The sequence below is a fragment of the Phoca vitulina genome, unplaced genomic scaffold (assembly GCF_004348235.1).
Source record: "Phoca vitulina isolate PV1807 unplaced genomic scaffold, GSC_HSeal_1.0 scaffold7, whole genome shotgun sequence".
NCBI lineage: Eukaryota > Metazoa > Chordata > Mammalia > Carnivora > Phocidae > Phoca > Phoca vitulina.
In genome coordinates, this window is record NW_022589710.1 from 69,551,224 (window position 1) to 69,570,136 (window position 18,913).

Here is an 18,913-nt window from a genome sequence, read left to right on the forward strand (position 1 = left end):
CCTTTTTAGAAGAATACACAACCACACTGCCCACATGGATCATTGTTAAGGTTCCGTTTAACATCCGGAGTCGTAATGCAGTAGCATGAGAATCAGAAAAGCTGTCTTGGCTCTTTTGTGGCTCTTCTGTAGTTCACTATTAGCATTATTAATAATATCCAAAACTTGGATTTTTTTTTATTGTGGTAAAATGTACATAACATAAAATTTAGCATTTTGACCATTCTAAGTGTACAGTTCTGTGACATTAAGTACATTCATATTGTTATATAGCCATGACCACTATCCATCCCCAGAACTTTTTCATTTTCCCAAACTGAAACACTGTCCCCATTAAACACTAACTTCCCTCTCCTCCTCCCTAGCCCCTGGTGCCCACCAGTCTACTTCCTGTCTCTGTGGATGTGACTGCTCTAGGTAGTCATATGAGTGGTATCTCACAGCACTTGTCCTTTTATGCATACTTCACTCAGCATAATGTCTTCAAGGTTCATCCCTGTCAGAGTTTTCCTTCCTCTTTAAGGCTGAATAATATACCATTATGTATATATATGCACACCACATTTTGTTTAAGAACTTGGATTTTTAAATATATCAGTGCATTAGCTTGTTTGAAATAAATGTGTACTGCCTATTGGATGGTTTTCTTTATGTCATTGATGTTCATCTTTCCCAAGGCCAGAAATGATGCTTGCAATGCATATATTTAGATTTTCCTTAAAGATTAAGGACTTGGCCTACAAGACTATATACATGTAGTCATTTTTCTGAAATGCATGTATATAACTGTTCTCTTTTACAGAGATACTCCTCTGGGGGTTGAAGTTGGGTTAGGCTTGTAGTTTTTGGACCACATGTAAGTCTCCTTGTGTGTGGAGAGCAGAAGCGTTCTGATTGGTCTTTGTGTGCCCCCTACCTCTACACCTCTAGATAGTGCCTGGCATGTAGCCGATGCTTAACAAGTAAGGATTGAAGTGCGCTTATGAAAGGACAGACTACTAGGGACATACTCCTTTAACTAGGGGCATAAGTATAGCTTCGACTGTTTTGCTCATAGTAGTTTTATTTTATCTTAGCACTTTGATCAGACAGAAGATTTCAGTCACAGCCTCGTTGTAATGAATTAACTATTAAATAAAAGATTGTAAACCTGCTGTGGGCAGGAATGAGTTACAATAGGAAAACCTTTGATGCCGCTTTTTCATACTCCTAATTCATTATTAGTTGTGTGATTTAGAGTTTAAATGTGTGGTTTGAGAATTTAGGTTGGGATTTTTCACAATTGAGGAGAAGTAGGAAGAGCTGAAACTGAGTTGCAGCGCCAAAAATCTATATGGAGTTCTAATACTTTCTCCTCGTGTTACAGAGTTATGTTCATAACCTTTTCATTTGTGTAGCTTTCTCTCACCGGATCTCCTTTGACCCTCACAATGACTCCGTGATGTGGCCAGGCAGTGAAGGATGGGCTTTTACCCTTGAGGAAACGGAGGCTGGGAAGTCATGTGGTCACGCTGCCAGGCCCACAGCCCTAGCCTTCTGACAGTAGATAGGCTCTCCTAATTGGTCAGTTGGTCATGACTTTCCTTTTCCATCTATTTTAGGTGTTAGTGTCATAGAGATTGCTCTTATATAGGGGCAAAACTAATCTGAGAAGCATCCACTTTTACTAGAAAGAGGGTGGGCTTTTGAAAACACAGACATGGGGTCATTCCAGCCAGGGCCTCTCATTGACAGTGTGACCTGATAAGTCAACATGTCTCTGAGCTTCTTAGTGGTGGTGCTTTTTTGGCTTGGGCTATTTTAATCAGCTCAACAAAGCACTATCAATCTCCAGGACATCTGTTTTTTTGTGGTTACATTTGTCATTTGGAACAACCAGAGTCTCATTAAATTGACTACCTATTCCTCCCTAGCCTGGTATTTTTCGATTTTGTAGAATCATAGAATTTTACACTTGGAAGGAATCTTAGAATTCATCGAAGGCAACTGCCTAATTTTTATAGATGAAACTAAAGCTCTGGAAGGTTGTTCTGTGCCAGCAGTTCTATCGCTTGTTTAGTGGCAGGACCCCAACTAGGACCAAGGGCTCTCTGAACTGACCTGTCCAGTGTCCTCTCAACCACATGGTCCCTGACCTGGGTGGGGAGAGCCACTCTTTTCTGTCTTTTTCCTAGTAAATAGCCTTTTGAGGTTTTCAGTTTAGCTACTTAATCTGAATGCTAATACATTTTTAATAAAGAAAATAAAGTGATCTGGGTTGAATTCCTGATTTATAACTTAGTGATTGTGAGTATGACTTTATGGTTCCAAAATCTCTTAAGAGGTTTATATTGCTTTTGAATTTATAAAAATTTTTTAAAATTATATTGACAGACTTGGACTTTTCTCCATGTTACTCTACAACAGCTAGTGGGTACAGCAACTAGTGGATTTAATCCATTAGTTTTTTTTAAGTCAAAACTGTTTTTCATATGATATGCACACATCTTTAGTTGTTTTCACTTTTTAACCACTTGTTTTGACATTGTATACTACTCTGCAAATAGAAAGGTCATTTGCTTAGAAAATGCTGACATTTTACTGAGCTGACATTTAACTTCATAATTCATCATAGTTAAACGAGTTGTGTAGTGTGAATTAACAATATGTAATGCATTTTAAAAGATCATTATGCAATCAAGTGATAACTTGAAAATATTTATGCCCGTCCATTATTTAAAAATGTTTCAGCTAGGCTAAAAACTTAAAAGTTAGAGATATTAATATGTAATTCAGAATAACTTTTTCTTCAAAAGTATTTGTTATGTTCTGAAACTAAGCATTTTTTAAGTATCAAAATCTTTTAGTTGAATGTTGTCACTAAGCTGATGGAAATATTCTTTATTTGTATGAAGTAGATGTGACTCTTTCCCAAACGTATTTTATGTCTAATTTGCTCAATTAGTACCCTTTTCTGTTGATTTCAGAGGTATTGTTTCTTTATACCCAGTTGATAAGCAAGTATTTCCTGAAGTGTTACCTCTTCCCTGAGGCATTAACACTGTGTAAACGACCACGTGGATGTCCACCAGCATGTTCTGTTGGGCATGTTCTCTTGGCTTGACCTTCCCACTGAGTCCCGAACCTCCCCACTTCTTACCACCACTGCCACTTCCTGCTCAAGGCCCAGCCTCCCTCATTCTTGCCCTGATTATTGCGCTACTCCCTCGTGTTTCTGTCCCTTCCGCAACCCTGACCTCCTCCCCCTCTGGCAGCCAGAGTGACCCTTTTAAGAGGTCAGTCATTTCATAGCCTCCTCTGCTTCTCCTCACTCAGAGCAAAGCCTGCGGGACTCTTCATGGCCTTACCCCTCCTTCCCATCTCCCATGCCCGTCCACTAATTTCCCTTTTCCTTGTTCACACTTCTTTGGCTACAAAGCCTCCTTGCTCTTTGCTATTTGCTCTGCCTAGACTCTTTCTCCCAGATGATGACAGTGTCCTCTCCCTCACAGTAGTCCCCAAAGCAACTTGCACATGCAGACACACTTCCTGTTTCTTCCCCTGTGTCTGCTCCACTGTCCTTGTCAGCTGACATACTATTTGCTTTTTTGTTGATTGCCTGTCTCTCCCTACCAGAATGTAAATTCTCCATTTACAGGAAAAGGACTTCACTTGGTTCACTGCTGTATTTCCCCAGAGCCTAGAACAGTGCCTGGCAGTTAGTAGGCACTCAATAAATGTTTGTTGAATTAATTAATTAATATATTCAGGAACTGCTTTTTTCGTAATCCTACAGTGAAGATGTTATCCTCTTTTAACACATATCACTTTCCCATTTTAACTTTCAGTTTTTATTAAAGCACATTGAAAACATAACCCTTAAAATAAAAGTTTTATAAACATAGGAAATTTTAATGATTTTTCTCTAGCTTAAAGATTTTATCAAAGAACTTTTGCCTATAGTTAAACTTAAGGCTAGCTTAGTTCAAAATCTGCGTTTCTGTTATCTTCATGGCTGTATTTAAAAATAAAAATTAGAGCATTCCTAAAAGTGAAACATCATCAATTTATGGGAAAATTAATGCTCAGAAGTAGGACTTCTTACTTTTATTTCTCTCGATTATAGGTGAAGTGTTTGACTATTTGGTCGCACATGGAAGAATGAAGGAAAAAGAAGCAAGAGCTAAATTTAGACAGGTATGAATTAATGCACCTTTATTAATTTAATAAAGTTATCTTGCTTATTAAACCCTGAAGCAAACAGTGTTTGCCTCTCTAAATGGTTATAAGGCCCGTGGGAGGGAGCAGGGAGGGGTTAGCCATTCAGTTCAACAAAACTTTATTAAGTATCTTTCATGCCTAAGGCACTGTACAAGAAGCAGCATGGTTCTATTTCTAGCTTTATCAAGATTTTCACCTCATTCTTAACCTTAGTTTTTGACAGTTTAGCCTCAAAAATCTAGAGTCTTTCAAAACACCTATGATTGCATTAATTTTTTTTTTTAACAAACCCTTGTGTCGAGGGCTGACTTTCAATAGATCGCAGCGAGGGAGCTGCTCTGCTACGTACGAAACCCCGACCCAGAAGCAGGTCGTCTACGAATGGTTTAGCACCAGGTTCCCCACGAACGTGCGTTGCGTGACGGGCAAGGGGGCGGCCCCCTTTCCGGCCGCGCCCCGTTTCCCGATTGCATTAATTTAAAACCATTTCCCAGTTTTTAGCGAGAAGAGTGTCACAATCTCAGAATTCATTATTAGTTTTGTCTTACATAAGCCAGATGTAGGCTTAAATTTAACTTAAAAACTTAAATACTAATGGTACTTTGAATTAAAACCTATTAAATGACAAATTTTGAGACTAATCTTTGGCTATTATTTAATTTCTCATATCCTCAACTTTTCTACCTACAAAAATTGGAAGTTATATTTGATGATTAATTTTGAAGTGCTTTCCAGTTCTGATATTTTATTCTGTGATCTACGGAGGGAAGCTCAAATTTCTCTTTATGACAAAACAAAGTTGGTTTGGCCCCTTTCCATAACTATACTCTGTATTTTTATAAATTGACCACTTAAAAGCCAAGAGGTTTTTTTTTTGCCTCACAGACCTTAAATTCCTTCCCACTAAGTTGAATCTGTCTGACTCGCAAACATTTATGTGAATATGGTTTGTTGACTGTGAAGAACAGACGAGTGAGTGCCGCCAGCAACAGCAGGTTTGAGCCTGACCCTCTCCAAGGAAGCAACTAGTGCTTAACCCTGTGACTGCTCCTCACTTCTTCCATCTCCACACATCCCCCTGGCAGGGTCTGACTTGTCAGAGGGACTCGGACATTTACTAACCTACATGTTGAGGCAATCGCTCAGGCTTTTATTTTAAATTTCCTGCAGAGGGGCGCCTCGGTGGCTCAGTCGGTTAAGCATTTGCCTTCGGCTCAGGTCATGATCCCGGGGTCCTGGGACAGAGCCCAAGTCAGGCTCCCCCTCCTCAGCAGGAAGTCTGTTTCTCCTTCTCGCTCTGCCTCTCCACCTCACTTGTGCTGGCTCTTTCTCTTTCTCTCTCTCTCAAATAAATAAATAACCTTTAAAAAAAATAAAATAAATTTCCTGCAGAAAATCTCAAGTCTTTATCTGAGGAACCCATTAGTTGGTCAAGGAAAGGTAATTTATGTGCTTTTATAACTAATGACTTAATTTACACTGCTTACAATTTAATGTAATCCTTTCTTCTTGCCATAGTATTTCCTTAAGATCCCTCATTTAAACCTGGAAGGATCAATCAGGATATTGGTGTTTCCACTTTGCTCTGTTGCTAATTGCCATGCTTTCCAAAAGTTTATAAGCCGTTCTTACATTGACTAAATAAGAAGTTTTCTTCTTTGTGGCAAAGAGGAAGGTATGCCATACACAAGGTACACTCCACATGAAAATGTTAACTGTCAGAAACAGGCCCTTCTTTCCACATCCATCAGCAGATGGTTTCTCCTTCCCACCTCCTTGGCCATTCTCATCCTAAGGACCGCTTGTGTGGTTTTAAGCGTTTGAATGAGCTCTGTTCTTTTCAAAGAGAGAGAAGAGAATCCTGGCTCCATCATCTTTCCTCACCTCTTTCTTGGTGGGTTGGTAATGTTGCTGCCTCTGCTCTTTCCTGTCTGACTGGAGGTAAATTAGGTTTGCGTTCATATTTCAATCTGGGAAACATCCAGATTCTTAACTTTTTTAAAGAAATAACTGCTTCTAGCTTAAAGGCATGCAAAAAAACCCAGTGATTTATTTTTTTATTTTTTATTTTTTTTAAAGATTTTTTTTTTTATTATTTGACAGAGAGAGACCGCGAGAGAGGGAACACAAGCAGAGGGAGTGGGAGAGGGAGAAGCAGGCTTCCCACTGAGCAGGGAGCCCGATGCGGGGCTTGATCCCAGGACTCTGGGATCATGACCTGAGCCGAAGGCAGACACCCAACGACTAAGCCACCCAGGTGCCCCAAAAACCCAGTGATTTAAAGTTGAATGTTTTCAGGTTATTGTGGCTTTAAAAGGTTAACTGTGAGTTGTTTGGAGGTAAAAGGAGAACTTCTTTGATCTCTCTGAGAAAGGGTAGGAAATTGTCAAATGTTACTCAGAGGCAGAATTTGAAAATAACCTGTAGGAGAAATCTCAGTATTGGGGGGGGGAATGAAAAGAGGGACAGTCAGATCAGGCAGAAGTAAGGTCAGTGGTACCCACATCCTAGGCAGTGTACCTGTTTGTTTTGGGAAAACAAAGTTACTCGCTTTCCCAGCTTTCATGCAGAGTAGCACAGCGTAAATGATCATCCAAGGTAACAGGTGTTCTAAACCATATTTTGGCCTTGGAATTTTTATATTTTTTGTTGATTATAAGTGGATCTGGGGGCACCTGGGTGGCTCAGTCGTTAAGCATCTGCCCTCGGCTCAGGTCATGATGGATCGAGCCCCGCATTGGGCTCCCTGCTTGGCGGGAAGCCTGCTTTTCCCTCTCCCTCTCCCACTCCTCCTGCTTATGTTCCCTCTCAATGTCTCTCTGTCAAATAAATAAATAAAATCTTTAAAAAAAAAAAAAAAGTGGGTCTGATCTTGTGAATTTATACAGTATGTAGCTGCTTAGTGAAGCCCTGATTTTGGCCTCACCCCACCCTAACTCCAGTCCAGCTTCTCCTTGCTCCTTGTTCTGAACCAAAATGCCGACCGGTAAAACAGCCTGGGGTGCCCAGCTGGCTTAGTCAGTAGAGCGTGCAACTCTTGATTTCAAGGTCGTGAGTTCAAGCCCCACACTGGGCGTGGAGCCTACTTTAAAACAAAAGAAGCATTCTCTGAGTGTTTATGTCCAGTGTAGGTGGGTGTGTGGGGCTTACAATTAAAAGCTGATGATGATCTGGAGAAACAAGCAGTATTTTTTTTTAAAGATTTTATTTATTTATTTGACAGAGAGACAGCGAGAGAGGGAACACAAGCAGGGGGAGTGGGAGAGGGAGAAGCAGGCTTCCCACGGAGCAGGGAGCCCGATGCGGGGCTCGATACCAGGACCCTGGGACCATGACCTGAGCCGAAGGCAGACGCTTAACCAGCTGAGCCACCAGGCGCCCCAACGAGGAGCATTTTCATTAGAACCCAGTTTTGCATGTATGTGGTCATATGTAGTTACACCAGCATAACACCAACAAAAAGGTCAGAAGCAGATACACTAAAACAACAAGAGATGTTATCAGGCATGTGCTTATATGTACCTTTCTGTATTTCCTAAAATTCCTATAATAGGCATATAAAACTTTTATTGATTAGAAAAGGAGGCTTCTGGGGGCGCCTGGGTGGCTCAGTTGGTTAAGCATCTGCCTTCACTTCAGCTCAGGTCATGATCCCAGGGTTCTGGGATCAAGCCCCATAGCAGGCTCCCTGCTCAGTTGGGAGCCTGCTTGTCCCTCTCCCACTGCTGCTCCCGCAGCCCCCCCAACTGTGTGCTCTTTCTCTCTCTATATATAAAACCTTTAAAAACAGAGAGAGAGAGAGAAAAAGAAGAAAGAAAAGGAGGCTTCTTAAAAAACTACAAGTAAGAGGCGCCTGGGTGGCTCAGTCGGTTAAGCGTCTGCCTTTGGCTCAGGTCAAGATCCTGGGGTCCGGGGATCGAGCCCCACATCAGGCTCCCTGCTCAGTGGGAGTCTGCTTCGCCCTCTGCCTGTAGCTCTCCCTGCTTGTGTTCTCTCTCTCTCTCTATCAAATAAATAATTTTTTTTAAAAATCTTTTAAAAAAAATTACACATGTGAAATTTCAGCAAAAGAGTTGTTTAATCAACAGTACTAATCACAGGAGTGATCCAAAGTTGACTAAATAAAGGCATACCATTTGCTGAGAGTAGAAGGAGACCCTTATGGATCGAGCACAGAGTAGCTTACCTAGTTTGTAGTTCACATATATTATAACATTTACTCTTCCATTTTAAGGAAGAGGAAACCGATCCTCAGAAAGGTGAGTAAGTTTTGCTGTCTTTGAACCGACATCAGCTAAAAAGAAGAGAGTGTTGTAAGGAGCAGTCCTGACTGGGAAGAGAAGTAATTAACAGAGGAGACCCAACCTGGATGAATTTGTGGCCATGGATAGTCTGTAACTGCCAGTTTAGTTTCGAGTTAATTACATGGAAATTATATGGAAAGCTTGCACCAGAGCCATCCGATCCTGGGTCTGGGGGCAGCTAGGGTCTTCCAGATCCTGGTGATTTGTTGGGCCCTGGCACCATATTCACAGATAACCAGAATGTCAGGGGGTAGGCCCAAGAGGAGACTTTCCAGTGAAAACTAGAGAGAGCAGGAAGAACATGCTCACCTATCTCTTCTTGCCCTCACCCCTGAATTTCTCCAAATTGGAAAGTTCAAAGCACAAGAAAATTATTTTTAGAGATCCACACAGACAGTCAGGTGCTCACTGAGTATTTTGCATGTGTGAACATTAATGAGATTTTCATCTTAATGATGATGATTAACCTGTGTCTCTCCTATGCAGATCGTATCTGCAGTCCAGTACTGCCACCAAAAACGGATTGTTCACAGAGACCTCAAGGTGAGTTGCAGGGCCCTTAGTCTGTGAGTGTATGCTCTACCTGTATGTGCTCAGTTCTACTGGTGGTCACAGATTAGATTGCCTTATTAAATAAGAAAAAGTAAATCCTATAATAATTGATTCTTTTAGTCAGGTTTTGGTATTAATATGAAGTTTATTAAAAGTATCTTACATTTCAGTTAAGGTAGCTCATAATTGGTCTCTGTAGAAATATTATCACACTACCAAAGAGGTGGGGGCCTCCAAAAAGCTATGCTGTCACCTAGACGGTGCCCTCAGTGCCACCTGGCCACCTCTTCTGTGTCTCTGGTCAGCGTGGTGCTGCCCGGAGACCTCCTTACTGCCCACTCCTTCACTTCTGGCCCACTCTTGGCATAGGATAAGGTTTTCTGTTTCCCAGAGAACGTAGAAATGCCAGGCAGAAACGTCCAGTTCCCCAGCAAGCCTGCAAAGTAAGCTGCGCCCGTGCCCACCCTTCACCTCTCAGAACACTCCTCTTGTTGCAGGCAGTAGGGCGGCTCTGCTCACCCTGCCTCTGAGCTCTGGGCCCTCTCCGCCTCCCGGCTTCTCACCAGCAGCATTTACAAAAACATGCTGAAGTCTGCACTGTCTTTTACCAAAAAAAACCTCTCCACCCCAAGTCCCCTTCCAGATGCACTAGTTTTCTCTCTCTACTTTCACAGCCGTATCTCCCTAAACATCGTCTAGATTTGTTGGTCCTCGCTTCCTCCCCTTCCGCATGTCATTATCATCGATTGCTTGTTCCTCTCCACACCCACCCGTGCTGCTTACACATCCACTCTAGTCGCTGCAGTGGCCACCTGTATGCTGATGACCCCAGATCCATGCCTGCGGCCAGAGCTGACAGATGGGCGACAGCTAAGCCCTACTTCTGTCCCTTGGGTTCAGCAGGTTCATAGCCTACCTTCTTCCTTCCTGAACGGGAATGTTCATTTCTCATTCTGATGCCTCATGTCCCTCGGTGCCTCAGTCTCCTTTGCTCTACCATCCACTCAGTCCCCAGGTCCTTTTGCTACTGTTTCCTAAACCTTTTTTGAGCATGCTGTTTTCTGTCCCTGGGACCACTGTCTTCACCCAGACTGCCAGCATCTCGTACACCAGTTTTTTGTTGGCCTTCCTTGCTTCCAATCTTGCCTCTCCCTCCCTTGTCTATTTTACACCCTGCAACCAGAATGGTCCTTTAAAAATACAAATAAGGGCGCCTGGGTGGCTCAGTTGGTTAAGCAACTGCCTTCAGCTCAGGTCATGATCCTGGAGTCCCGGGATCGAGTCCCGCGTCGGGCTCCCTGCTCAGCAGGGAGTCTGCTTCTCCCTCTCCCGCTCCCCCCTCTTGTGCTCTCTCTCACTCTCTCTCTCAAATAAATAAAATCTTTAAAAAAAATAAAAATACAAATAAGATTGTCATTTTCCTGTTTGAGTGATTCTTTAATGGCTTCCCATTGCCCTTAGGTGGAAAACTTGAACTTCCTACCAGTCACTCAACTGGCCCTTTGTGATTCGGCCATGGCCATGTCCCCTGCACCTCTTTTCCACACACTGTCTTTCAGTTTCTTGAGTGTAAAGCATGTTCTCTCTTTCCTTCTGGGTTTTCAGACTGTTTATATTCTGCCTCCCACCTCACACCCACTACTATTACCTAAGCCTCCAGGCAGCAGCTCTGATTTCACCCCCTCTAGGAAGCCTTCCTGCACCTGTCAGTGCTGGGCCCACAGCACCCCACACATCCTCAGTTACAGCACTGAGGTCAGAGTGCAGCCACTTGGTCTTCTGCCTTTCCCCCTCTAACCTGTGAGCTCCTTGAGGGCCAGACCCTGTCTGTCTTGTTCATCATATGTTCAGACACAAATATAATGCCGGGTGTGTCATTGGCATGTGGTAGATGTTTACTGAAATAAATGAAGATGACTGTGATCTGTATCTTGAATGAGGCCCAGGGCTCTCCCCTCCCCAGTAATAGCCATTGCACAGCTCTTCAGCCGTTTTTATAAAACGTGGCTGGCCGCTTAAAGCAAGTCTTCATTTTTTTAAAAGCCACTTATTATTATTAATTGAGAAAGCTATTTAAATAATTTTTTTTTAATTATGGGGCATTTGTTGTTTAAAATATTGCCAGAGTTAATCTATACCTTGTATCTGTTACTGGTTATTAATGTTAAAAAATTAAAAATCTTGGGGCACCTGGCTGGCTCAGTCATAAGAACATCTGATTCTTGATCCCAGGAGTTCCAGCTCCACACTGGGTATAGTGATTACTTAAAAATAAAACTAAAATAATAAATATAATAAAATATAAATAATAAACATAATAAAAAATAAAATTAGAAATTCTAATTTATCTTCTGTTTTTATGTTTTCCTCTAGAAAGAATGTTTCCTTATTTTTTTCATTAGGTTATGTTAACTTTATATCATTACAAAAAGCTTTTATGAAATGCCTAATTCTATCACAGTTCTAATTCTATTTTGGTTAAATTTCATTTTTGTCTTGATGTTTTCCCTCTAGGCCGAAAATCTATTGTTAGATGCTGATATGAACATTAAAATAGCTGACTTTGGTTTTAGCAATGAATTTACTGTTGGCAGTAAACTGGATACGTTTTGTGGCAGTCCTCCATATGCAGCCCCAGAGCTCTTCCAGGGCAAGAAATACGACGGGCCGGAAGTGGACGTGTGGAGCCTTGGCGTAATTCTCTACACTCTAGTCAGCGGGTCACTCCCCTTTGATGGACAGAACCTAAAGGTATAAGAACCAGTTGTTATCCACCCTCTTCAGAATGCTAAACATTTTATTAAATGATGAGGGTTAATATTTTAATGATCTGTCAGTATGATGGGGTCTCAGTGGGTTCTTTTTTAACCTAAAATTTGACTCAACTAGTTTTCTTTCCTCCCTGCCCCCCCAAAGGAACTGAGAGAAAGAGTATTAAGAGGGAAATACAGAATCCCTTTCTACATGTCCACAGACTGTGAAAACCTTCTCAAACGTTTCCTGGTGCTAAATCCAATAAAACGAGGCACTCTAGAGGTAATCGCATAAGTGCAAAATAAGTAATGACTTTGGAGAGTCTTTACAGTATTTTTAGAACTTTGCTTGGTTTGTATGACATATTGAATACTCTCCTGGGGCTTTTTAAGCAGGAATTGAGACATTAAAGACTTTTTTAAAAGTTATCCTCTGAGATATAATCCTTGAAATGTTGAAAATAAATTTTTCGAAATATTGTGGTTATCAGCATGTTTTATTTTATGCTGCTAATGAATAGTTCACCTTTCAGCAAATCATGAAGGACAGATGGATCAATGCAGGGCATGAAGAAGATGAACTTAAACCGTTTGTTGAACCAGAACTAGACATCTCAGACCAGAAAAGAATAGGTAATTACTCTGTGCCTGCGTCCTTGTGTGTGTGCAAGTAACATATTTCTGTTTTGACTCCTATGGATATGCCTAAAATGGGAATAATAGGAAGTTAAACATAAGTTACATGAGTCAGCTTATCTGTTTTGTCGTATTTAGGAACTTACCTGTAGTTTCCTAGAATGGGAACTTAGAAATAAGCCAACTGCCCATTTATGTTAGAAAATCTACGATGTTTTCGGTCAAATAATGGAAATTATTTTATCCTGTAACACAGTGATTTTGTATCCAGACAAAACACATAAACTATATTATGTCCTTCTTTTAGATATTATGGTGGGAATGGGATATTCACAAGAAGAAATTCAAGAATCTCTTAGTAAAATGAAATATGATGAGATCACAGCTACATATTTGCTATTGGGGAGAAAATCTTCAGAGGTAAGAGTAATCAGAAAGAGCGAATGTGACTTTTAGGTAAATGATGAAAAGTAAGCTCTTTCCTTAATATGTATAACATTTGATGTATCATTTTTAAACTTACCTGCAAATGACAGATCTAACTGCTATGACCATTATTAATTTTAATTTTGAGGTAGTAACCTTAACGGTGGGTATTGTCACAAACTTGAACGTCATAAGTTAACCTATAGTCATTAATAGTTTAGAAATTATGTAAAGTATGAGATGAAGTGAACAGAGAGCATTTTAAATTATATGAAAAAGCCTAGAAAGAAAATCATAAATACCTATCCTTTCATGAGCTTTTTCATCAGTCAGAAAAATATTTTTGCCCAAATTGAAGGTTGTCATTTTTGTACATTGTGATTCTTCGTCTGTAAATGAACTGTTTGTGAGAGGTTTGTGTGTTATGAGAAGTTTAGTTTCCTAACATATCATTTGGGTCCGTGTTGTGGTTTGCTCTGTTCTTCTCATTTCCTCTTAGCTGGATGCTAGTGACTCCAGTTCTAGCAGCAATCTTTCACTTGCTAAGGTTAGGCCAAGCAGTGACCTCAACAACAGTACTGGCCAGTCTCCTCACCACAAGGTGCAGAGAAGTGTTTCTTCCAGCCAGAAGCAGAGGCGGTACAGTGACCATGGTAAGTTTGAGACCATTGCAGTGTGTTCTCCTGCAGTCTCCCCTTACACAAGAGACCTCGTAACATTGGGAAGCATCCTTTTTGGCTTAAGGCCTACTGGGATGGGAAATTGACTTGATTTATTTTCAGGGCATTTCCTTCCTACCAGTCCCTGTGATGGCATGATCATCTCAAGGCTCTGATCTCTTTGGTACACTCACTCCTCTGGGACTCCTGCTTCAATCTCTGGTTCTCTGTTCGCTCTCTTCCCCATCTCTGCATCGGATTTACTTTCCTGAGCGTTGTCCAGCACTTTTGCAGTGCTGAAAATGTTCTAGATCTGTGCTGTCCCATAGAGTAGTCACTGGCCACATGTGGCTGTTGAGCACTTGAACTGGGGAGATGGTTTTCAGTTTTGATTAAGCTAAATTTATGTAGCTACATGTGGACAGCCGTGGAGAATGTATAGTACCCCAGTTTGCCTCACTTGGTTTAAATTTTTGACTTGGGTCATTCTCAGCCTCACACTCTAGCTGTTGATGTGTCTTAACACCCTCACTCTTAAAATATTCACCATAGATGTGAATCTTTTATGAGCCTTTGGACCCTAAAAGATATGGTTACCAAACTTAACAATTATTCTGCCTTCCAGGCAGCCCCATGTGTGGGGATCCAGAGACTCTAGCCCGCGCGCGCACGCGTGTGTGTGTATGTGTGTGCGCAAGCATGCGCACGCGCTTATTTCACCTGTAACCTGTGAATGTGCCCATGGCATTTGTAAACCTAGTGTTGATCTGGGTCTCTTGTCTCTTTGGTCATGTTCAGGTTAGTTGTTACGGAGGGGTTTTCAGTGCCTCTGGACAACAGGGCATTTAGCAAAATGCCTACAGATTGCTCTAAACCATCCAGTTTAAAGGGAATTATTCCTAAATTCTTGGTTGGAGGGGGAACTGGTTTGTGTTTTGTGTTTTGTGTTTTGTTTTGTTTTGTTTTTTAGTTTTCTCTTATCTCTAGTGACTATCTTAATAAGTTAATTCTTCCCTAATATATATAATATATATAATATATTCCATTTGGATTGGTAATGCCTTTTTTCCCCAGCTCAGAAAATTTTAGAGCAGAAAAGAGCTTTAGCCATGGTGTCATACACTCACCTAACCCCCATTTTATCAATAAGGATAAAGGCCAAGAGAGCTCACTAAGTCTCCCGAGGTTACATAGAAGTGGGAACACCTGTGACAGAACCCCCGGACTTCTGGCCCCGGGTCCTGTGGCTCTGTCCACTAACCCACTGACCGATTACCTCATGGAGTAGTATTTTTATAATAATAATGATCCTTCCTTCTTGGAGCCTCTAATATTAAAAAGTGCATAAAAGAGGAGCACCTGGCTGGCTCAGTCAGTAGAGCATGCAACTCTTAATCTCAGGGTTGTGAATTCAAGCCCCAAGTTGGGAGTGGAGCCTACTTAAAAACAAAAAACAAACAAACAAAATTTCATAAAAGAATATTTCCAGAAATCCATGTATATAGAAAGTCACTGACCCAATTGTTGTTTTTTTATTCTTTTATGGGGATGAAGACAGTGGTCAGCAAAGAAAAGATTTTGGTTATGCCTCTGGCTGTGTTCTTTTAAGTGCTAAAAATGGGATAGATTGTATATACAGCATCTAGTAAAGCGTACTCCCTTCATACCAAGTGAAGGCAGGCAGGCCTGCAGCCAGCCCAGCTTTTAGCTGGTCTCTCATCGCTCCCCTTGTTTCTTACTTCTAGATGCCAACAGTTTACACATGCCTGCTTGTGTAGAATTACAACTTGTTTTTTCTGTGGTTCTTAATTTGGGTCACCTGTGTGAACCCCCTGTATGTGTGTACATATTTTTCTAGGAAGGGTGATCTTCATTAGATTTTCAAAGCGTTCTTTGTCTTGTAAAAAAAAAAAAAAAAAAAAAGTAGAGAATCACTGGTTTAATAATCAATAAATGGTATTGGGGCATGTGGTAGTTGTCAGAAAAAAAATAAATTTGCATCCATTTCTCACATCTTATACAAGGGTAGATTCCATTTGGAATGAAGATGTAAATATAAAAATATGGAAATATTAAAACATGAGATAATTTGCTTTTTCTTTATAACTTGGACTAGTGAGGGTCGTTCTGACTGTAACCCCAGTACTAACAGCCATGAAAGAAAAGACGTATTTACCAAGTTTGACTATGTAAAAATCACATTTCCGTGTGAGACAGTCACACCATAGGACGCTACTTGGCAATAAAAAGGAACAAAGTATTGATGGGTGCAACCATTTGTATAGATCTCAAGGGAACTATGCTGAGTGGGGAAGAAAATCTCAAAAGGTGTCATGAAATTGATTCCGTTTGTGTAACATTCTCTAAAAGAGAGAATTCCAGAGATGGAGACCAGACCAGTGGTTGCCAGTGTTTAGGGAACTAGAGGTTGGGGTGGAGGGGATGGCTGTGCTGGAAAAGGACAGTCTTTTTTTTTTTAAAGATTTTATTTATTTATTTGACAGAGAGACACAGCGAGAGAGGGAACCCAAGCAGGGGGAGTGGGAGAGGGAGAAGCAGGCTTCCCGCGGAGCAGGGAGCCCAACGTGGGGCTCAATCCCAGGACCCTGGGAACATGACCCGAGCCAAAGGCAGACGCTTAACGACTGAGCCACCCAGGCGCCTCAGAAAAGGACAGTCTTGAGACGGAACTGCTCTGGCTTGACTGGTGGCTGGCCTGGGTGGTTCCTGTGCGTGGAGCTCACTGTGGCACTGGTAAGACAGTGCAGTCAGGCTTCAAAGCAGATCAGCAGTAACCCTAAAAATGCAGGACGTCCTTAGCTGTCTCATGCTGTTGAGAAGAAAGATAAGTGTTAAGGGTAATATCACCCATGCTTGGTTAATTCTTTGTTTTTTATGTTAAAATTCCCAAACTTAGAGCTTAATTGTTTCCCTCCCACAAATAAAAGCAAACCTTTGTATACTTCTAATTCAGTTCCAATTAAATTTACCATTTAGATTTTTCTCCAAGAAGTAGCTTTTTTGTACCCCACCCCAAGCCCTGTTTAATAGATCTAAAATATAAAGTCTCTTCTTGGGCACCTGGGTGGCTCAGTTGGTTAAGCGACTGCCTTCGGCTCAGGTCATGATCCTGGAGTCCCGGGATCGAGTCCCGCATCGGGCTCCCTACTCAGCAGGGGGTCTGCTTCTCCCTCTGCCCTCTTCCCTCTCGTGCTCTCTGTCTCTCATTCTCTCTCTCTCAAATAAATAAATAAAAATCTTTAAAAATATATATATATATAAAGTCTCTTCTATAGAATAGACGATGAGCATTTGATGCCATTCCTGAAGTTTACCTCTGGATGACATACATAACGAATATACTAGTTATCTTGTTCATTTCCAAAATTCTTTGAACTCCAAATCTCCTGGGCTACCATCAGAGTCTCCAGATGCTTTTTTGTAGGACATAAGTTAATTGTCCATCCAGGATGTTCCCAGGTGTACTCCTGGGGTGGGAATGTGGCTGGGAACATGGCGTTCCTCTGCTTGTGTCCCCTTTCCCTGTCTACTCAAATTCCTGTTTATCTAGAAGATTATGAGTGCTTTAAAAAAGATCCAGGATAAAACTTCAAAAGTAATGACCCATAAATCTGTTCTGCTCCGAAAGGTGAAGGCCTCTCTTGTACAAAAAAGGATAAGGTTCATTCAGATGTACCAGGCGAAGCAGTTCATTCTGCATGATGTATGTACATCAAGTTAGTGTGATTATTTATCTGTACAGTAACACTCTCTGAAGATGTTTTCAGTGGACAGCTATCCCTGAAGATGTCTCTGAAGCACAACTATACAAGCTTATGAATTAAAAAAACAAACGAACAAACAAAACCAAAACTTTAAGAGAAAGGGACAAGTAAATGAAATTTCAAAATTGAACTCATTGCCTAGGGAAGACATTATACATGAACGGGAAACATCCTACAGGATTTTACTGTCTTGTATTTTCTTAGATGATAGCAGTCTTAGGTCATCTTATAAAATATGTTTATTTTCACAGAATAAAATGTAAAACTGTGTTCTGGCTTTTAAAAAGTAACTCTTTGTTTTAGCTGGACCAGCTATTCCTTCAGTTGTGGCATATCCGAAAAGGAGTCAGACCAGCACTGCGGATAGTGACCTCAAAGAAGATGGAATTCCTTCCCGGAAATCAAGCGGAAGTGCTGTTGGAGGAAAGGGAATTGCTCCAGCCAGTCCCATGCTTGGGAACGCAAGTAATCCCAATAAGGCCGATATTCCTGAACGCAAGAAAAGCTCTACTGTCCCGAGTGTAAGTATTGTTAAGCTAGAGAGCATTCCTAGCATTGTAGGGTTATGGCGGTCTGGGCGTTTTGTTCCTCTGTTCTCATCCACCTGCAGTACTGTCCCCACCAGGCCACCATGCCCAATCTCAGCCTCTAGAGATCACCTTCAATACCTGCGTTGAAGGTGTTTCTTGCTGAGCCCCATCCCACTAGATGAGTGTTCAGATCTTTCTCGTCAAGGGCTGTTTCTGGTTATTCCACAAGCATCTGCTGAGCTTTAGGTCATTTCAGGTGCTAAGAAATAGAAATACCTCATAGCCTAAGAGGAAATAAATAAAACCAAATGATGACAGTGCAGACAGGCGACTGCAGACAGAAGCCTAACAGTCTCTGCAGGACACTGGGAGGTCTGATTGCCTGAGGGCCTGGGATATGGTTTGCATCTTCATAGGGCTCTCACGATAAAGAACATTTGATAAGTCCTTACTGTGTGCCAGGGACTCTGCCAAGTGCTTTTCCATGTATTAGCTAAATTTTAGGTGAGAAAATGAAGAAAAGTTAGGTAATTTCCTAAAATTATACTGCTGGTCTGTATCCATCTCTTAATCCCTATTCTTAACAAATCTTCCCCTTAAATAGGTAGTATTTATTAAACTAAATTCAGTCTATTCAGTTTCAGGAACTTTTCTGTGAATTGAAACATGTTCTATCTGACTAATACAGTAATTATTATTCTTAGCACTCTTGAAGTAATTTTAGAAAGAATTTGCAGAGACTATAGTCATAGGAATATTCTGTAACCACATTTTTTCCTACAAAGTTAACAGTGACATAGCCCTCCCTCTACCTCAAAAAACCCAAAGTGAGAGGACCCATGGAGAAGCTGGGCTGCTCCTTTTGGGAGGCTTTTATTTGTGCTGTTCTGGGCATAGGAGCTCATAGAGAAGCCTGAGGGGGTTTGTCTGCTCTATCCTCTGACCTTGTGTTTTATCAGAGTAAACCCTGTGTGAAAAGGTTTTTTATTTTGCCTTCCTAATGACCTAAAGTTGGGTTGTGACGTCACAGCCCTACAATTTAAGTTCAGACTCCAGCTTTTGTTGACA

General features: G+C 41.2%; 1 protein-coding gene across 8 annotated transcripts in view; it reads left to right on the forward strand.

Moving 5' to 3' along the window:
• MARK3 (microtubule affinity regulating kinase 3) overlaps nucleotides 1–18,913 on the forward strand; it is a 116,418-nt gene that overhangs the window by 78,563 nt on the left and 18,942 nt on the right. For 6 of the 8 annotated variants that reach the window (XM_032405981.1, XM_032405982.1, XM_032405986.1 and 3 more), the window contains 8 exons: nucleotides 4,106–4,176; nucleotides 8,991–9,047; nucleotides 11,571–11,807; nucleotides 11,973–12,092; nucleotides 12,343–12,442; nucleotides 12,753–12,865; nucleotides 13,371–13,524; nucleotides 17,619–17,836. In XM_032405981.1, the coding sequence (XP_032261872.1) occupies nucleotides 4,106–4,176; nucleotides 8,991–9,047; nucleotides 11,571–11,807; nucleotides 11,973–12,092; nucleotides 12,343–12,442; nucleotides 12,753–12,865; nucleotides 13,371–13,524; nucleotides 17,619–17,836 (1,070 nt within the window). The remainder of the gene's footprint in view (nucleotides 1–4,105; nucleotides 4,177–8,990; nucleotides 9,048–11,570; nucleotides 11,808–11,972; nucleotides 12,093–12,342; nucleotides 12,443–12,752; nucleotides 12,866–13,370; nucleotides 13,525–17,618; nucleotides 17,837–18,913) is intronic. The other 2 variants (XM_032405983.1, XM_032405988.1) reach the window with 1 other exon arrangement.